This window comes from Stenella coeruleoalba, assembly GCF_951394435.1.
Source record: "Stenella coeruleoalba genome assembly, chromosome: 1".
In the NCBI taxonomy this organism is placed as follows: Eukaryota; Metazoa; Chordata; class Mammalia; order Artiodactyla; family Delphinidae; genus Stenella; species Stenella coeruleoalba.
Window position 1 is genome coordinate 56,185,418 of NC_137169.1, and position 18,774 is coordinate 56,204,191.

Consider the following 18,774-nt stretch of genomic DNA (forward strand, 5'->3'; position numbering starts at 1 on the left):
CCCTCTCCAGTATTTATTGTTTGCAGATTTTTTGATGATGGCCATTCTGACTGGTGTGAGATGATATCTCATTGTAGTTTTGATTTGCATTTCCCTAATGATTAGTGATGTTGAGCATTCTTTCATGTGTTTGTTGGCAGTCTGTATATCTTCTTTGCAGAAATGTCTATTTAGGTCTTCTGCCCAGCTTTGGATTGGGTTGTTTGTTTTTTTGATATTGAGCTGCATGAGCTGCTTGTAAATTTTGGAAATTAATCCTTTGTCAGTTGCTTCATTTGCAAATATTTTCTCCCATTCTGAGGGTTGTCTTTTGGTCTTATTTATGGTTTCCTTTGCTGTGCAAAAGCTTTGAAGTTTCATTAGGTCCCATTGGTTTTTGTTTTTATTTCCATTTCTCTAGGAGGTTGGTCAAAAAGGATCTTGCTGTGATTTGTCATAGAGTGTTCTGCCTATGTTTTCTTCTAAGAGTTTGATCGTTTCTGGCCTTACATTTAGGTCTTTAATCCATTTTCAGCTTATTTTTGTGTACAGTGTTAGGGAGTGATCTAATCTCATACTTTTACATGTACCTGTCCAGTTTTCCAGGCACCAGTTATTAAAGAGGCTGTCCTTTCTCCACTGTACATTCCTGCCTCCTTTATCAAAGATAAGGTGACCATATGTGCATGGGTTTATCTCTGGAATTTCTATCCTGTTCCATTGATCTATCTTTCTGTTTTTGTGCCAGTACCATATTGTCTTGATTACTGTAGCTTTGTAGTATAGTCTGAAGTCAGGGAGCCTGATTCCTCCAGCTCCGTTTTTCTTTCTCAAGATTGCTTTGGCTATTCGGGGTCTTTTGTGTTTCCATACAAATTGTGAAATTTTTTTGTTCTAGTTCATTGAAAAATACCAGTGGTAGTTTGATAGGGATTGCATTGAATCTGTAGATTGCTTTGGGTAGTAGAGTCATTTTCACAATGTTGATTCTTCCAATCCAAGAACATGGTATATCTCTCCATCTATTTGTATCAGCTTTAATTTCTTTCATCAGTGTCTTATAATTTTCTGCATACAAGTCTTTTGTCTCCTTAGGTAGGTTTATTCCTAGATATTTTATTCTTTTTGTTGCAGTGGTAAATGGGAGTCTTTTCTTGTTTTCACTTTCAGATTTTTCATCATTAGTATATAGGAATGCAAGAGATTTCTGAGCATTAATTTTGTATCCTGCAACTTTACCAGATTCATTGATTAGATCTAGTAATTTACTGGTAACATCTTTAGGATTCTCTATGTATAGTATCATGTTATCTGCAAACAGTGACAGCTTTACTTCTTCTTTTCCAATTTGGATTCCTTTTATTTCCTTTTCTTCTCTGATTGCTGTGGCTAAAACTTCCAAAACTATATTGAATAAGAGTGGTGAGAGTGGGCAACCTTGTCTTGTTACTGATCTTAGTGGAAATGCTTTCAGTTTTTCACCATTGAGGATGATGTTGGCTGTGGGTTTGTCATATATGGCCTTTATTATGTTGAGGAAAGTTCCCTCTATGCCTACTTTCTGGAGGGTTTTTATCATAAATGCGTGTTGAATTTTGTCAAAAGCTTTCTCTGCATCTATTGGTTTTTCTCCTTCAATTTGTTAATATGGTTTATCACATTGATTGATTTGTGTATATTGAAGAATCCTTGCATTGCTGGCATAAACCCCACTTGGTCATGGTGTATGATCCTTTTAATGTGCTGTTGGATTCTGTTTGCTAATATTTTGTTGAGGATTTTTGCATCTATGTTCATCAGTGATATTGGCCTGTAGTTTTCTTTCTTTGTGACATTCTTGTCTGGTTTTGGTATCAAGGTGATGATGGCCTCGTAGAATGAATTTGGGAGTGTTATTCCCTCTGCTATATTTTGGAAGAGTTTGAGAAGGATAGGTGTTAGCTCTTCTCTAAATGTTTGATAGAATTTGCTTGTGAAGCCATCTAGTCCTGGGTTTTTGTTTGTTGGAATATTTTTAATCACAGTTTCAATTTCAGTGCTTGTGATTGGTCTGTTCATATTTTTTATTTCTTCCTGATTCAGTCTTGGCAGGTTGTGCATTTCTAAGAATTTGTCCATATCTTCCCAGTTGTCCATTTTATTGGCATAGAGTTGCTTGTAGTAATCTCTTATGATCTTTTGTATTTCTGCAGTGTCAGTTGTTACTTCTCCTTTTCCATTTCTAATTGTATTGATTTGAGTCTTCTCCCTTTTTTTCTTGATGAGTCTGGCTAATGGTTTATCTATTTTGTTTATCTTCTCAAAGAACCAGCTTTTAGTTTTATTGATCTTTGCTATTGTTTCCTTCATTTCTTTTTCATTTATTTCTGATCTGATTTTTATGATTTCTTTCCTTCTGCTAACTTTGGGGGTTTTTTGTTCTTTCTCTAATTGCTTTAGGTGCAAGGTTAGGTTGTTTATTCGAGATGTTTCCTGTTTCTTAAGGTGGGCTTGTATTGCTATAAACTTCCCTCTTAGAACTGCTTTTGCTGCATCCCATAGGTTTTGGGTCGTTGTGTCTCCATTGTCATTTGTTTCTAGGTATTTTTTTATTTCCTCTTTGATTTCTGCAGTGATCACTTCGTTATTAAGTAGTGTATTGTTTAGCCTCCATGTGTTTGTATTTTTTACACATCTTTTCCTGTAATTGATATCTAGTCTTATGGTGTTGTGGTCAGAAAAGATACTTGATACAATTTAAGTTTTCTTATTTTTGCCAAGGCTTGATTTGTGACCCAAGATATCATCTATCCTGGAGAATGTTCCATGAGCACTTGAGAAGAAAGTGTATTCTGTTGTTTTGGGATGGAATGTCCTATAAATATCAATTAAGTCCATCTTGTTTAATGTATCATTTAAAGCTCATGTTTCCTTATTTATTTTCATTTTGGATGATCTGTCCATGGGTGAAAGTGGGGTGTTAAAGTCTCCTACTATGAATGTGTTACTGTTGATTTCCCCTTTTATGGCTGTTAGTATTTGCCTTATGTATTGAGGTGCTCCTATGTTGGGTGCATAAATATTTACAATTGTTATATCTTCTTCTTGGATCGATCCCTTGATCATTATGTAGTGTCCTTCTTTGTCTCTTCTAATAGTCTTTATTTTAAAGTATGTTTTGTCAGATATGAGAATTGCTACTCCAGCTTTCTTTTGGTTTCCATTTGCATGGAATATCTTTTTCCATCCCCTTACTTTCAGTCTGTATGTGTCCTTAGTTCTGAAGTGGGTCTCTTGTAGACAGCATATATATGGGTCTTGTTTTTGTATCCATTCAGCCAATCTGTGTCTTTTGGTGGGAGCATTTAGTCCATTTACATTTAAGGTAATTATCGATATGTATGTTCCTATTCCCATTTTCTAAATTGTTTTGAGTTTGTTACTGTAGGTCTTTTCCTTCTCTTGTGTTTCTTGCCTAGAGTAGTTCCTTTAGCATTTGTTGTAAAGCTGGTTTGGTGGTGCTGAACTCTCTCAGCTTTTGCTTGTCTGTAAAGTTTTTAATTTCTCTATCAAATCTGAGATGAGATGAGATCCTTGCTGGGTAGAGTAATCTTGGTTGCAGGTTTTTCTCCTTCATCACTTTCAGTATGTCCCGCCACTCCCTTCTGGCTTGCAGAGTTTCTGCTGAGAGATCAGCTGTTAACCTTATGGGGATTCCCTTGTGTGTTATTTGTTGTTTTCCCTTGCTGCTTTTAATATGCTTTCTTTGTATTTAATTTTTGACAGTTTGATTAGTATGTGTCTTGGTGCATTTCTCCTTGGATTTATCCTGTATGGGATTCTCTGTGCTTCCTGGACTTGATTAACTATTTCCTTTCCCAGATTAGGGAAGTTTTCAACTATAATCTCTTCAAATATTTTCTCAGTTCCTTTCTTTTTCTCTTCTTCTTCTGGAACCCCTATAATTTGAATGTTCGTGCGTTTAATGTTGTCCCAGAGGTCTCTGAGACTGTCCTCAGTTCTTTTCATTCTTTTTTCTTTATTCTGCTCTGCAGTAGTTATTTCCACTATTTTATCTTCCAGGTCACTTATCCGTTCTTGTGCCTCAGTTATTCTGCTATTGATCCCATCTAGAGTATTTTTCATTTCATTTATTCTGTTGTTCATCATTGTTTGTTTGCTCTTTAGTTCTTCTAGGTCCTTGTTAAATGTTTCTTGCATTTTGTCTATTCTATTTCCAAGATTTTGGATCATCTTAGTATCATTATTCTGAATTCTTTTTCAGGTAGACTGCCTATTTCCTCTTCATGTGTTAGGTCTGGTGGGTTTTTATCTTGCTCCTTCATCTGCTGTGTGTTTTTCTGTCTTCTCATTTTGCTTATCTTACTGTTTTTGGGGTCTCCTTTTTGCAGGCTGCAGGTTCGTAGTTCCCGTTGTTTTTGGTGTCTGCCCCCAGTGGCTAAGGTTGGTTCAGTGGGTTGTGTAGGCTTCCTGGTGGAGGGGACTAGTGCCTGTGTTCTGGTGGATGAGTCTGGATCTTGTCTCTCTGGTGGGCAGGTCCATGTCTGGTGGTGTGTTTTGGGGTGTCTGTGGACTTATTATGATTTTAGGCAGCCTCTCTGCTAATGGGTGGGGTTGTGTTCCTGTTTTGCTGGTTGTTTGGCATATGGTGTCCAGCACTGTAGCTTGCTGGTCATTGAGTGAAGCTGGGTGCTGGTGTTGAGATAGAGATCTCTGGGAGATTTTCGCCTTTTGATATTATGTGGAGCTGGGAGGTCTCTTTTTCACCAGTGTCCTGAAGTTGGCTCTCCCGCCTCAGAGGCACAGCACTGACTCCTGGCTGCAGCACCAAGAGCCTTTCATCCACACAGCTCAGAATAAAAGGGAGAAAAAGTAGAGAGAAAGAATTAGTAGAAGTAGGAAGAAAGAAAGAGAGGAGGGAAGGAAGGAGGGAAGGAAAGAAGGAGGGAAAAAAGAAAGGAAGAAAGAAAAAAGGAAAGAAAGAAAAAGGAGGGAGAGAAGGATGGTGGGAGAAAGGAAGGAAGGAGGGAAGGAAGGAGGGAAGGAAGGAAAAAAGAGAGAAATAAGATAAAGTAAAATAAAATAAAGTAAAATATAATAAAGTTATTAAATTAAAAAATAATTAGTAAAAAAAATAAAAATAAAAAAAACGGACAGATAGAACCTTAGGACAAATGGTGGAATCAAAGCTATACAGACAAAATCTCACAGAGAAGCATATACATACACACTCACAAAAAGAAAAAGGGGAAAAAAATCATAAATCTTGCTCTCAAAGTCCACCTCCTGGAGGGAAGGGAGGAAAGAGAGAGACAGAGAAAGAAAGAAGATAAGGTAAAATTAAAGTTATTAAAATTAATTATTAAGAAAAAATAAATTAAGAAAAAACAAACAAAAAAAACAGATGGATATAACCCTAGGACAAATGGTGGAAGCAAAGCTATACAGACAAAATCTCACACAGAAGCATACACATACACACTCATAATAAGAGGAAAAGGGGAAAATATCATAGATCTTGCTCTCGAAGCCCACCTCCTCAATTTGGAATGACTCGTTGTCTATTCATGTATTCCACAGATGCAGGGTACATCAAGTTGATTGTGGAGCTTTAATCCGCTGCTTCTGAGGCTGCTGGGAGATATTTCCCTTTCTCTTCTTTGTTCTCACAGCTCCCAGGGGCTCAGCTTTGGATTTGGCCCCGCCTCTGTGTGTAGGTCGCTGGAGGGCATCTGTTTTTTGTTCAGACAGGACGGGGTTAAAGGAGCCACTGATTCGGGGCTCTGGCTCACTCAGGCCAGGGGGAAGGGAGGGGCACGGAGTGATGGGCGAGCCTGTGGCGGCAGAGGCCGGCATGACGTTGCACCAGCCTGAGTCCCGCCATGCGTTCTCCCGGGGAAGTTGTCCTTGGATCCCGGGAACCTGGCAGTGGCGGGCTGCACTGGCTCCCCTGAAGAGGGGTGTGGATAGTGACCTGTGCTTGCACACAGGCCCCTTGGTGGCGGCAGCAGCAGCCTTAGCGTCTCCCACCCGTCTCTGGGGTCCGTGGTTTTAGCCGCGGCTCGTGCCCGTCTCTGTAGCTCCTTTTCTCCCATTCTGAGGGTTGTCTTTTGGTCTTGTTTATGGTGTGCTTTGCTGTGTGAAAGCTTTTAAGTTTCATTAGGTCCCATTTGGGTTTTTTTGTTTCTATTTCCATTACACTAGGAGGTGGGTCAAAAAGGATCTTGCTATGATTTATGTCATAGAGTGTTCTGCCTGTGTTTTCCTCTAAGAGTTTGATAGTGTCTGGCCTTACATTTAGGTCTTTAATCCATTTTGCGTTGATTTTGTGTACGGTGTTAGAGAGTGTTCTAATTTCATTCTTTTACATGTAGCTGTCCAGTTTTCCCAGCACCACTTATTGAAGAGGCTGTCCTTTCTCCACTGTACATTCCTGCCTCCTTTATCAAAGATAAGGTGACCATATGTGCGTGGGTTTATCTATGGGCTTTCTATCCTGTTCCATTGATCTATCTTTATGTTTTTGTGTCAGTACCATACGGTCTTGATTACTGTAGCTTTGTAGTACAGTCTGAAGTCAGGGAGCCTGATTCCTCCAGCTCCGTTTTTCTTTCTCAAGATTGCTTTGGCTATTCGGGGTCTTTTGTGTTTCCAAACAAATTGTGAAATTTTTTGTTCTAGTTCATTGAAAAATGCCATTGGTAGTTTGATAAGGAATGCATTGAATCTGTAGATTGCTTTGGTTAGTAGAGTCATTTTCACAATGTTGATTCTTCCAATCCAAGAACATGGTATATCTCTCCATCTGTTTGTATCATCTTTAATTTCTTTCATCAGTGTCTTAGAGTTTTCTACATACTGGTCTTTTGTCTCCTTAGGTAAGTTTATTCCTAGGTATTTTGTTCTTTTTGTAGCAATGGTAAATGTGAGTGTTTGCTTAATTTCTGTTTCAGATTTTTCATAATTAGTGTATAGGAATGCCAGAGATTTCTGTGCATTAATTTTGTATCCTGCTACTTTACCAAATTCACTGATTAGCTTTAGTAGTTTTCTGATAGCATCTTTAGGATTCTCTATGTATAGTATCATGTTATCTGCAAACAGTGACTGTTTTACTTCTTCTTTTCCGATTTGGATTCCTTTATTTCTTTTTCTTGTCTGATTACTGTAGCTAAAACTTCCAAAACTATGTTGAATAATAGTGGTGACAGTGGACAGCCTTGTCTTGTTCCTAATCTTAGAGGAAATGGTTTCAGTTTTTCACCATTGAGAACGATGTTGGCTGTGGGTTTGTCATATATGGCCTTTATTATGTTGAGGTAAGTTCCCTGCATGCCTACTTTCTGGAGAGTTTTTATTATAAATGGGTGTTGAATTTTGTCGAAAGCTTTCTCTGCATCTATTGAGATGATCATATGGTTTTTCTCCTTCAATTTGTTAATATGGTTTATCGCATTGATTGATTTGCATATATTGAAGAATCCTTGCATTCCTTGGATAAACCCCACTTGATCATGGTGTATGATCCTTTTAATGTGCTGTTGGATTCTCTTTACTAGTATTTTGTTGAGGATTTTGCATCTATGTTCAACAGTGATATTGGCCTGTAGTTTTCTTTCTTTGTGACATCTTTGTCTGGTTTTGGTGTCAGGGTGATGGTGGCCTTGTCGAATGAGTTTTGGATTGTTCCTCCCTCTGCTCTATTTCGGAAGAGTTTGAGAAGGATTAGTGTTGGCTCTTCTCCAAATGTTTGATAGAATTCACCTGTGAAGCCATCTGGTCCTGGGCTTTTGTTTGTTGGAAGATTTTTAATCACAATCTCAATTTCAGTGCTTGTGATTGGTCTGTTTATGTTTTCGATTTCTTCCTTCCTGATTCAGTCTCGGAAGGTTGTGCTTTTCTAAGAATTTGTCCATTTCTTCCAGGTTGTCCATTTTATTGGCATATAGTTGCTTGTAGTAATCTCTCATAATCCTTTGTGTTTCTGCAGTGTTGGTTGTTATTTCTCCTTTTTCATTTCTAATTCTGTTGACTTGAGTCTTCTCCGTTTTTTTCTCGATGCATCTGGCTAATGGTTTATCAATTTTGTTTATCTTCTCAAAGAACCAGCTTTTAGTTTCATTGATCTTTGCTGTCGTTTCCTTCATTTCTTTATCATTTATTTCAGATCTGATCTTTATGATGATTTCTTTCCTTCTGCTAACTTTGGGGGTGTTTTTTTCTTCTTTCTCTTAGGTGTAGGGTTAGGTTGTTTATTTGAGATGTTTGTTGTTTCTTGAGGTAGGGTTGTATTGCTACAAACTTCCCTGTTAGAACTGTTTTTGCTGCATCACATAGGTTTTGGGTCATCCTGTTTTCATTGTCATCTGTTTCTAGGTATTTTTTGATTTTCTCTTTGATTTCTTCAGTGATCTCTTGGTTATTTAGTAGTGTATTGTTTAGCCTCCATGTTTTTGTATTTTGTATGGATTTTTTTCCTGTAATTGATATCTAGTCTCATAGCATTGTGGTTGGAAAAGATACTTGATATGATTTCAATTTTCTTAAATTTACCAAGGCTTGATTTATGACCCAAATATCATCTATCCTGGAGAATGTTCCATGAGCGCTTGAGAAGAAAGTGTATTCTGTTGTTTTGGGATGGAATGTCCTATAAATATCAATTAAGTCCATCTTGTTTAATGTATCATTTAAAGCTCATATTTCCTTATTTATTTTCATTTTGGATGATGTGTCCATGGGTGAAAGTGGGGTGTTAAAGTCCCCTACTATGAATGTGTTACTGTCGATTTCCCCTTTTATGGCTGTTAGTATTTGCCTTATGTATTGAGGTGCTCCTATTTGGGTGCATAAATATTTACAATTGTTATATCTTCTTCTTGGATCAATCCCTTGATCGTTATGTGGTGTCCTTCTTTGTCTCTTGTAATAGTCTTTCTTTTAAAGTCTATGTTTTTGATATGCGAATTGCTACTCCAGCTTTCTTTTGATTTCCATTTGCATGGAATATCTTTTTCCATCCCCTCACTTTCAGTCTGTATGTGTCCTTAGGCCTGCAGTGGGTCTCTTTTAGACAGCATATATATGGGTCCTGTTTCTGTATCTATTCAGCCAGTCTGTGTCTTTTGGTGGGAGCATTTAATCCATTTACATTTAAGGTAACTATCAATATGTATGTTCCTATTACCATTTTATTAATTGTTTGGGGTTTGTTTTTGTAGATCTTTTCCTTCTCTTGTGTTTCCTGCCCAGAGAAGTTCCTTTAGCATTTGTTGTAAAGCTGGTTTGGTGGTGCTGAATTCTCTTAGCTTTTGCTTGTCTGTAAAGGTTTTAATTTCTCTGCTGTATCTGAATGAGATCCTTGCTGGGTAGAGTAATCTTGGTTGTAGGTTTTTCCCTTTCATCATTTTAAATATGTCCTACCACTCCCTTCTGGCTTGCAGAGTTTCTGCTGAAATTTCAGTTGTTAGCCTTATGGGGATTCCCTTGTATGTTATTTGTTGTTTTTCCCTTGCTGCTTTTAATATTTTTCTTTGTATTTAATTTTTGAAGTTTGATTAATAAGTGTCTTGGTGTTTTTCTCCTTGCATTTATCCTGTATGGGACTCGCTGTGCTTCCTGTACAGGATTAACTATTTCCTTTCCCATATTAGGGAAGTTTTCAACTATAATCTCTTCAAATATTTTCTCAGTCCCTTTCTTTTTCTCTTCTTCTTCTGGCACCCCTATAATTTGAATATTGGTGCATTTAATGTTGTCCCAGAGGTCTCTAAGACTGTCCTCAATTCTTTTCATTCTGTTTTCTTTATTCTGCTCTGCAGTAGCTATTTCCACTATTTTATCTTCCAGGTCACTTATCCGTTCTTTTGCCTCAGTTATTCTGCTATTGATTCCTTCTAGAGAATTTTATTTTCATTTTTTGTGTTGTTCATCATTGTTTGTTTGCTCTTTAGTTCTTCTAGGTCCTTGTTAAATGTTTCTTGTATTTTCTCTATTCTATTTCCAAGATTTTGGTTCATCTTTACTATCATTACTCTGAATTATTTTTCAGGTAGACTGCCTATTTCCTCTTCATTTGTTAGGTCTGGTGGGTTTTTACCTTGCTCCTTCATCTGCTGTGTATTTCTCTGTCTTCTCATTTTGCTTTACTTACTGTGTTTGGCATCTCCTTTTCACAGGCTGCAGGTTTGTAGTTCCCGTTGTTTTTGGTGTCTGCCCCCAGTGGCTAAGGCTGGTTCAGTGGGTTGTGTAGGCTTCCTGGTGGAGGGGAGTAGTGCCTGTGTTCTGGTGGATGAGGCTGTATCTTGTCTTTCTGGTGGGCAGTTCCGTGTCTAGTGGTGTGTTTTGGGGTGTCTGTGACCTTATTATTATTTTAGGCAGCCTCTCTGATAATGGGTGGGATTGTGTTCCTGTCTTGCTAGTTGTTTGGCATATGGTGTCCAGCACTGTAGCTTGCTGGTCGTTGAGTGGGGCTGGGTCTTAACGTTTAGATAGAGATCTCTGGGAGAGCTTTCGCCATTTGATATTACGTGGAGCCAGGAGGTCTCTGGTGGACCCATGTCCTGAGCTCGTCTCTCCCACCTCAGAGGCACAGGCCTGTCCCCCGGCCAGAGCACCAAGACCCTGTCAGCCTCATGGCTCAGAAGAAAAGGAAGAAAAAAAGAAAGAAAATAAAGTTATTAAAATAAAAAATAATTATTAAAATAAAAAAATTAAAAAGTAATTTAAAAAAGAGAAAAAAAAAAAAGAGAAGAGAGCAACCAAACCAAAAAACCAATCCACCAATTATAACAAGTGCTAAAATCTATACTTAAAAAAAAAAAAAAACCAAAAACGGGCCGAACACTAGGACAAATGGTAAAAGCAAAGATATACAGACAAAATCACACAAAGAAGCATACACATACACAGTCACAAACAGAGAAAAAGGAAAAAATATATATAAACTATATTTAAAAAAAAGGAGGGAGAGAGCAACCAAATCAATAAAGAAATCTACCAATGATAATAAATTCGAAATACTACACCAAGTTAAATATAAAACCAGAAACACATTAGATGCAGAAAGCAAACCCCAAATCTACAGTTGCTCCCAAAGTCCACTGCCTCAATTTTGGAGTGATTCATTGTCTATTCAGGTATTCCACAGATGCAGGGTACATCAAGTTGATTGTGGAGATTGAATCCACTACTCCTGAGGCTGGGGAGAGATTTCCCTTTCTGTTTTTTGTTCGCACAGCACCCATGGGCTCAGCTTTAGATTTGGCCTCGCCTCTGCATGTAGGTCGCCTGAGGGCGTGTGTTCTTCGCTCAGACAGGACGGGGTTGAAGGAGCAGCTGATTCGAGGGCTCTGGCTCACTCAGGATTAGGGGAGGGAGAGGTACGGAATGCGGGGCAAGCCTGCGGCCGCAGAGACTGACATAACATTGCCCTAGCCTGAGGCGTGCCGTGTGTTCTGCCGGGGAAGTTGTGACTGGATCACGGGACCCTGGCAGTAGCGGGCTGCACAGGCTCCCCGGAGGGGAGGTGTGGATAGTGACCTGTGCTTGCACACAGGCTTCTTGGTGGCTGCAGCAGCAGCCTTATCATCTCATGCCCGTCTCTGGGGTCTGCGCTGATAGCCGCAGCTCGAGCCCGTCTCTGGAGCTCGTTTAGGCGGTCCTCTGAATCCCCTCTCCTCGTGCACCCTGAAACTATTGTCTCTTGCCTCTTCGGCAGGTCCAGACTTTTTCCTGTACTTCCTCCCAGCTAGCTGTGGCGCACTAGCCCCCTTCAGGCTGTGTTCACGCCGCCAACCCCAGTCCTTTCCCTGGGATCCGACCTCCGAAGCCAGAGCCTAACCTTCCAGCCCCCATCCGCCCTGGCGGGTGAGCAGACAAGCCTCTCGGGCTGGTGAGTGCTGGTCGGCACCGATCCTCTGTGCGGGAATCTCTCCGCTTTGCCCTCTGCATCCCTGTTGCTGCGCTCTCCTCCATGGCTCTGAAGCTTCCCCCCGCCCCCCTCCCCCCCCCCCCCCCGCCCCCGTCTCCGCCAGTGAAGGGGCTTCTAGTGTGTGGAAAACTTTCCCCCTTCACAGCTCCCTCCCACTGGTGCAGGTCCCATCCCTATCCTTTTGTCTGCTTTTTTCTTTTTTGTTTTGCCCTATCCCGGTACGTGGGGAGTTTCTTGCCTTTTGGGAAGTCTGAGGTCTTCTGCCAGCGTTCAATAGGTGTTCTGTAGGAGTTGTTCCACATGTAGATGTATTTCTGATGTATTTGTGGGGAGGAAGGTGATCTCCACATCTTACTCTTCTGCTATCTTGAAGGTCTCCTCCCCAGATAATTTCTTAATTACTTTTGAGAATAAAACCTCAATTTGGGTGTGGCTCTTCCCTGTGCAGTAGAGTTAGAAGAGCCCCATTCATATGCAGAGTTTCCAGTTTTCAGCCAAAGGTCTCATTTCTTCCTGTGTTTTTACCTTCCATTTTTTCACCCCCCCCCCCCCCCACTGCCCTCCCTCCCATCTCCACTGTATTCAACAGGGCAAACTGTCTTTTTCAGCTATAGCCCACTCTGGAGATATTCTGCTCTGCAGCTTCCTTTGTTCATCTCCTTCGGTTTTCCATCTTTTAGAAATTCAAAATCTCATAACCTCTTAACCTTCTCAGACTATCTTCTTTGTTGTGGGTATATATTTGATTTATTCATGTACTTTCATCCTAACAGAGTCTCTACAGAGATAAGAGAGAAATATATATGCTCAAACTGCCAGCTTGAGCCAGAATACTTCTCTACACCATTTCTCATGATACTTTAGAAATCAGAATCTTTAAGAACATTGTAAATCAATTATACTTCAATAAAATAAATGAAAAAATCAGAATCTCTTAAAAAGTTTTTAAAGAGGATAAAAATAAAAATTTTAAACAAAGGTTGAATTCTTGTGGTAGGAAAATGTATTGCAGTGAGTCAATAACCTTGCTTTTCTTCTAATTCATATTTCACAGTGTTTAAAAGACTGTAGCCAATTTGTTTTTGTTTTACCTTTTTCTTTAGCATTTTTGCCTAAAATATTACTTTCTTCCTCTAAATCCAAGCCATCTATATTTGAGGTGGGGGGAGTCTATCCCTGCTCCTTTGTTGTCTACATTTATGACTATTTCCATAAGAGTGTACTCCACTTAACACCCTACTTTAGAGTGTTAAATCTAAAAACAAATGGATATTTTTTTTGTGGTTCAAAGACCATCCTAGATTCCTCAGCCTGTTCTAGCTCTCCAAATAAGAAGCTCAGCAACCCACAAGCTCCCAGAACACCATTCTCATGGATCTGAGGCAGAGCATCCCTGAAATTGCTAGAATGGCTTTACAGAAGTGTAGAAGAGCTGGTGCAGCTTTGAGTAAGAAGTTCTTTCTAGAAGGGCACATGACTGGGCTTAGAAGTATATATTTCACTTCCCTAAAATATGACTTCAGTTTTCTCTATTTTCTTGTTCTTCTTAATATCTATATATATGCCCTTGGGTTATAAGGAACCAGAAGAGAGGATGAATTTAATCAGCTCAAATCTATGACAACAAATAGAAAAAGCAAAACAACATGTTCTCCTCCCTACTTGTGTTTGGAATATCTTTTCATCTTCCATTGTATTATAGAAAGCTTGTTGGAGTAGAAAAAAAGTCAGGGGCCTCACTCTGCTATAATTAGCTGTGCAACTTTAAGCCTTGATTGCTTTGTCTATAAAAAGGGAGAAATGTGGACCAGATGATTTCTTAGAACATTTCTCTAGATTTAAAAAATCATGATAATGATTCTGTCATTCTATTCTTCTTCACTATTTCAACTCTTCTTTCTTTTAATGTTTAAATATTTGTTTTCAGAGATACACTCTTTTACTCTTTCTTCTTCCAAACTCTTTAATAGTGCTGTTCCTCTACTTCCTTTTTATTTTTCCAGCTCTTTGTTTTTCCTCATTCTACTTATTCTGTTATTCCTCTATAGTTTTTCCTTTTCTGGGATCATTAAGGCTGTCCTTAGAGTGTGATATTAGGGCATGCATTAAGAAAACGCAAGAGGCCACCTTAATTCAGAATTTTATCTTTTCCTAAAAACATGCATTACTGTAGTATAACACAAGAATTTATAATCCAGAACTCATGCTTGACAGAACATCTTTTTGAAATCTTTTATCTTTTGCTTTCTGAGTGATTTTTTTATTTTTCTTTCTTATTTTGTTTTATTTTATCTGAACAGAGAATGGACATTCTTTGAAGTCTAATCATGATCACTACAGATGAACCCAATCTACCAACTTCCCAACATTCTATAGAGTATTAGAAGATTTTTACATTTTGAAGAAGGGGAGACAATCTAAAAAATTTTGGTGGAACTATTGAGAACTAAAATATGGTGGATTATGTTGATTTAGAACTTAAAATAGATGGGTAAATTTGGGGTCAAGGTATACGTCTGAGTCTAATTCAGTTTGGATGTATGATTACTTTTCAAGTCATCTAAAGTTTAACAAGTAATATTTATGATATCTAGCTTTTGATTTGTCATTTGGTCATAAAACATTAAAGAATTATGACTGTTGCTCTTACCACAGATTTATTAGACATCATCAAATATATAGTAGACTATGCTGTGACTAGGTGAAAACTGCAACTTCTGACACATAGCTTTGCAAATACAATGGCTCTAAATATAGAATGCAGTCAAAATATTTAGTTCATATTTTATGTCCAAAATTTTCCATTTTATATTCTTTTAGACACTTCAGCCTATAAACTGACCCATTTGGGTATTCTTTTGAATGTCTTATATTGATAGCTTTTATGTATATCTAACTTTGATCAATATGGGAATTTTCATTTTCAATAGCCTTAAAAATGGCTTAAGTGCTAACTTCCATTTCAGTTCAAAGAAAGACAGTTTGTTCTGGTCAAAGGCCAGTAGAAGTTACAGTTTGTACCAGGATGACCTGACATATCCAGGTCAGACTGACCAGATCAGAAAACACATCAGCCTCCAATTCAACCTCCTCATGAAATTCTTTACTAAATTTAATTTATTTGCACTGAACCACCCAAAGCTTCTGGCAGTCAGGTAAGTGGGCAGTGATGCAAAAAAAGAGACTCTCTGGAGTTTTTAGAACTAGTCCAAGGCAAACATAGGACTTTTCTACCTGAAAAAAAGACCACCTGCTATTTCTATGAATTTAACTTGTGTGGTATATTGCTCACATTCAGAATAAACCAAAGCCTCTGTTTGATGAACCCAAATAACTCAGATTTAGGCTACATATATATTACTTACATTTAGATTTCATTCATAGTTTGATTTGAATCTAAAAAAAAAACCCCAAAAATCAGGAAGAATGTGTCCTTTCCCCCTTCACTGACTTTTAATAGACATCATTGTAATGTAAAATTGAAGTGTGAAAATATGAAAGGATATTCTTTAATTCTTACCAGCTGAATACATATTCAATATGCTTCCAGACTGTTCTAAAATCTTGAAAAGTTAGATGCATATGGTGATTGAAATGATTTTTTAATAAGCATACTTTTAATAAATGTTTGTGACCCATTTATAAAATATACTTTAATAATATATGGATATGTGATTTCTTAATTATTAGTGAAATCTTTCATCAAATGCATTTGAAGACATGTAAATTATTTGACATAATAATTAGTTACCAATTATGAAGTTTTAGAGGGCATGAAATATGCCAAACACGTCATTTGAAGAACAGCTGTGAGTTTGACTGTATGCTATGTGCTATTTGTATTTTTTGTTTTCATGTTGATAGCATGACATTCCTTTATTTGGAGATCTTAATTTCTAGGTTACTTTAAATTTTAAGAAATTCTCTACATATGTAGTCATAACCTTAAGAAACACAAAATAAGCAAGAAAATATTTGAAGGAAATTATAAATCTAATAGATTTCTGTCAGAAAGAAAATAGGCACAGGAGCAGTTTTCTCTTCACATACTATGTTCATAGAATAAGAGAAAAGGTTGTGTTAATATAGTATTTGTTATTATGCAGTATTTTAATATCTGTATAAGTCTATTCCATTATATTTGGTGTTTCATATATTTATTCCTTTATGGCTATAATCACCAATATATTTCATTTAAGAGTTCAAAACTATGTTAAATGAGTTGTGTTTTTATATGGAATATATTTGCCATTATGAAGAATAGTTGGTTATATTATTTCAAGCAATAAATCTGAATTCATTCTATTAGTTTAAAAATTGTAAAATTCAAAAGTTTAATTATATGTGTAACAAAACTTGAGCACATTTTCTATAGCACTTCATTTAGTTGTGTTAATTTTTTAATGTGATGTGTCTACAGTATTTTTTAGTTTGCATTTATTTTTTCAACGTGTTTACATTGTATGAGTTGAGCTTTTTTTATGCACAGATTCTCGCTTGTAGCTGCTTGGCAGAATTTTTTGTTGTGATGTAACCACTGTTCTTATAAAAAATATGATGTGCATTTGTTTTGCATCTTTGTCTTCATTCCACATGTCCTATAGTTTGTATTTTTATATGAAGTTATTTATAAGGAATGGTAATTTAAAAGGCTATGATCATCTCTTTCACCTTCATTGTTTTCACAAACAGATATTCTTAGTTCTTACTTTCTGATAGTCATAAACAGATTTTTAGTATGATGTAAGGCAGATAAGGCCACATATAGTTTACCTTCATATCATATCTTATGTCATGGAGTACTTATTTTAGCTATCTTTAGACAAGTTGTTTTGCTCATTCAATTTTATATCAATTTACTTTTTAAACTTGGGTTAAATTTTCTAGTTCATGGAAGTGTAATTTGCTATAAAATATTAGGAATTCTTCTGAAGATAGCACTTTCTAATTACAGTAACCAATCTTTATTGAGAGCTAAGCACTTTCAGACACTATCTAATTTATTCCTTGCACAACACCATGAAGTAAATATTGAACACAATTTTACAGATGAGGAAACTGAAAGGCAGAGAGGTTGATGTACTTGTCCGTGGTCATAGAAACAGAATGACTCACGTCTGTCTCATCCCACTTTTAAACACTATCTTATACTGCCTCTCCCTTATGATTTTTGATCTGTTTATTTCAGACCAAAACCAGTTAATTTGTGCTTGACTTATATCCTTTAGTATTAACCTTTCACACTTCTATTTCTTCCATGATATCACAGTGAAGCAAAAAGAAAAAAAATGAACACAATTGAGTATTAAAATATGTCTTTTCTTTTAGCCAGAAACATTTGAGCATCTTTTTATCAAGCATACAGAATCAGTGACATTTGGTCCTCTTCTTTTGGAGCCTGAAACCATTTCAGAAGATATCAGTGTTGATACATCATGGAAAAATAAAGATGAGATGGTACCACCAACTACAGTCTCTCTACTTTTGATGACTCGGGATCTTGAAAAGGGTTCTATTTGTATTAGTGACCAATGCAACAGTGCTCACTTCTCTGAGGTTGAGAGCACAGAGATAACCTGTGAGGAGGAAAGTAGGAGACAACCCTCTGTTAAATATGCCACCCTGCTCAGCAACTCTAAATCAGGTGAAACTGAGGAAGAGCAAAGGCTTGTAAATAGCGCAGTCAGCAAATGCTTCTCTAGCAACAATTCTCTACCTAAGGATTCTTTCTCTAATAACTCATGGGAGATAGAAACCCAGGCATTTTTTATATTATCAGATCAGCATCCCAATATAATTTCACCACACCTTCCATTCTCAGGAGGATTGGATGAACTTTTGAAACTCGAGGGAAATTTCCCTGAAGAAAATCATGACGAAAGGTCTGTCTATTATTTAGGAGTCACTTCAATCAAAAAGAGAGAGAGTGATGTGCTTTTGACTGATGAGTCAAGAGTGTTGTCCCCATTTCCATCCCACTGTTTATTCACCGACATCAGAATCCTCCAGGACAGTTGCTCACACCTTGTAGAAAATAACTTCAATTTAGGAACTTCTGATCAGAAGACTTTTGTATCTTACATACCTCAATTTCAGACTTGTTCTACTCGGACTCAGAAAATAGTAGAAAACAAGATGTGTGACCTAACTGTCTAATTTCATTCCAGACACATCTCAGATTTATGATGTAATGAGTCATATGAAGGGTAATATATTCCACTATAGTGTTGGTTAGGGGAGAGAAAAGAAAACTGTCAGAGGCAAATTTGAAAATGATTGTTTCAAAACTAATGGTATCTGTTTGTCCTCACTCAGTAATATAGACAAAAAATGTGAGAAAGCCTTCAAGAGCCTAGCAGTGTAGACCGACTCTTATAATGATTAATCAGCACCTTGGGAAAGTCTCCAGTGGCTTGTGTCTAGCTAGCCGTAAACCCAACAGTACTATTTTCTTTGAACATTGAACCCATGTGGAAACAGCTAGTCATCTGAATTACACTCACATCTGAAAGAACACTTCACACTAACACTTGTGAAATGTAACTGTATTTTCAAGGGTGTGGTTATTTTACCTTGAGTTGTCTTTTCTGTGCACTAATTTACACATACACACAATTATACCTAATAGGCATCCTTGTGCATTTTAAAAGTGTGCAATGTATTTGTATTTTGTGCTACTAGACTGTGTGATTTGAAGATGTTTCGATTTCACATATTTTCCCTGAGTACTTACTCTGTGGTAGGCACTCAACTGAATGTTGCAGATAGATGATTTAGCCCTGGTCTAGGGGATATACTTGTGAAGATATACAAGAAACAAATGTTTATGTATCAAATCTAAGATCTGTACCATAGAATGAAAC

At 37.4% G+C, this 18,774-nt stretch overlaps 1 protein-coding gene across 3 annotated transcripts in view; it reads left to right on the top strand.

Annotated features, from left to right (window-relative positions):
- LEPR (leptin receptor) overlaps positions 1–18,067 on the top strand; it is a gene marked incomplete at its 3' end in the record, with an annotated part of 102,513 nt that extends 84,446 nt beyond the window's left edge. For 2 of the 3 annotated variants that reach the window (XM_079941785.1, XM_079941786.1), the window contains one exon: positions 14,212–16,475. In XM_079941785.1, the coding sequence (XP_079797911.1) occupies positions 14,212–14,229 (18 nt within the window). Of the gene's footprint in view, positions 1–14,211; positions 16,476–17,239 lie in introns of those variants that run through there. The other variant, XM_079941784.1, reaches the window with a different exon arrangement.
- Positions 18,068–18,774: the final 707 nt, after the last annotated feature.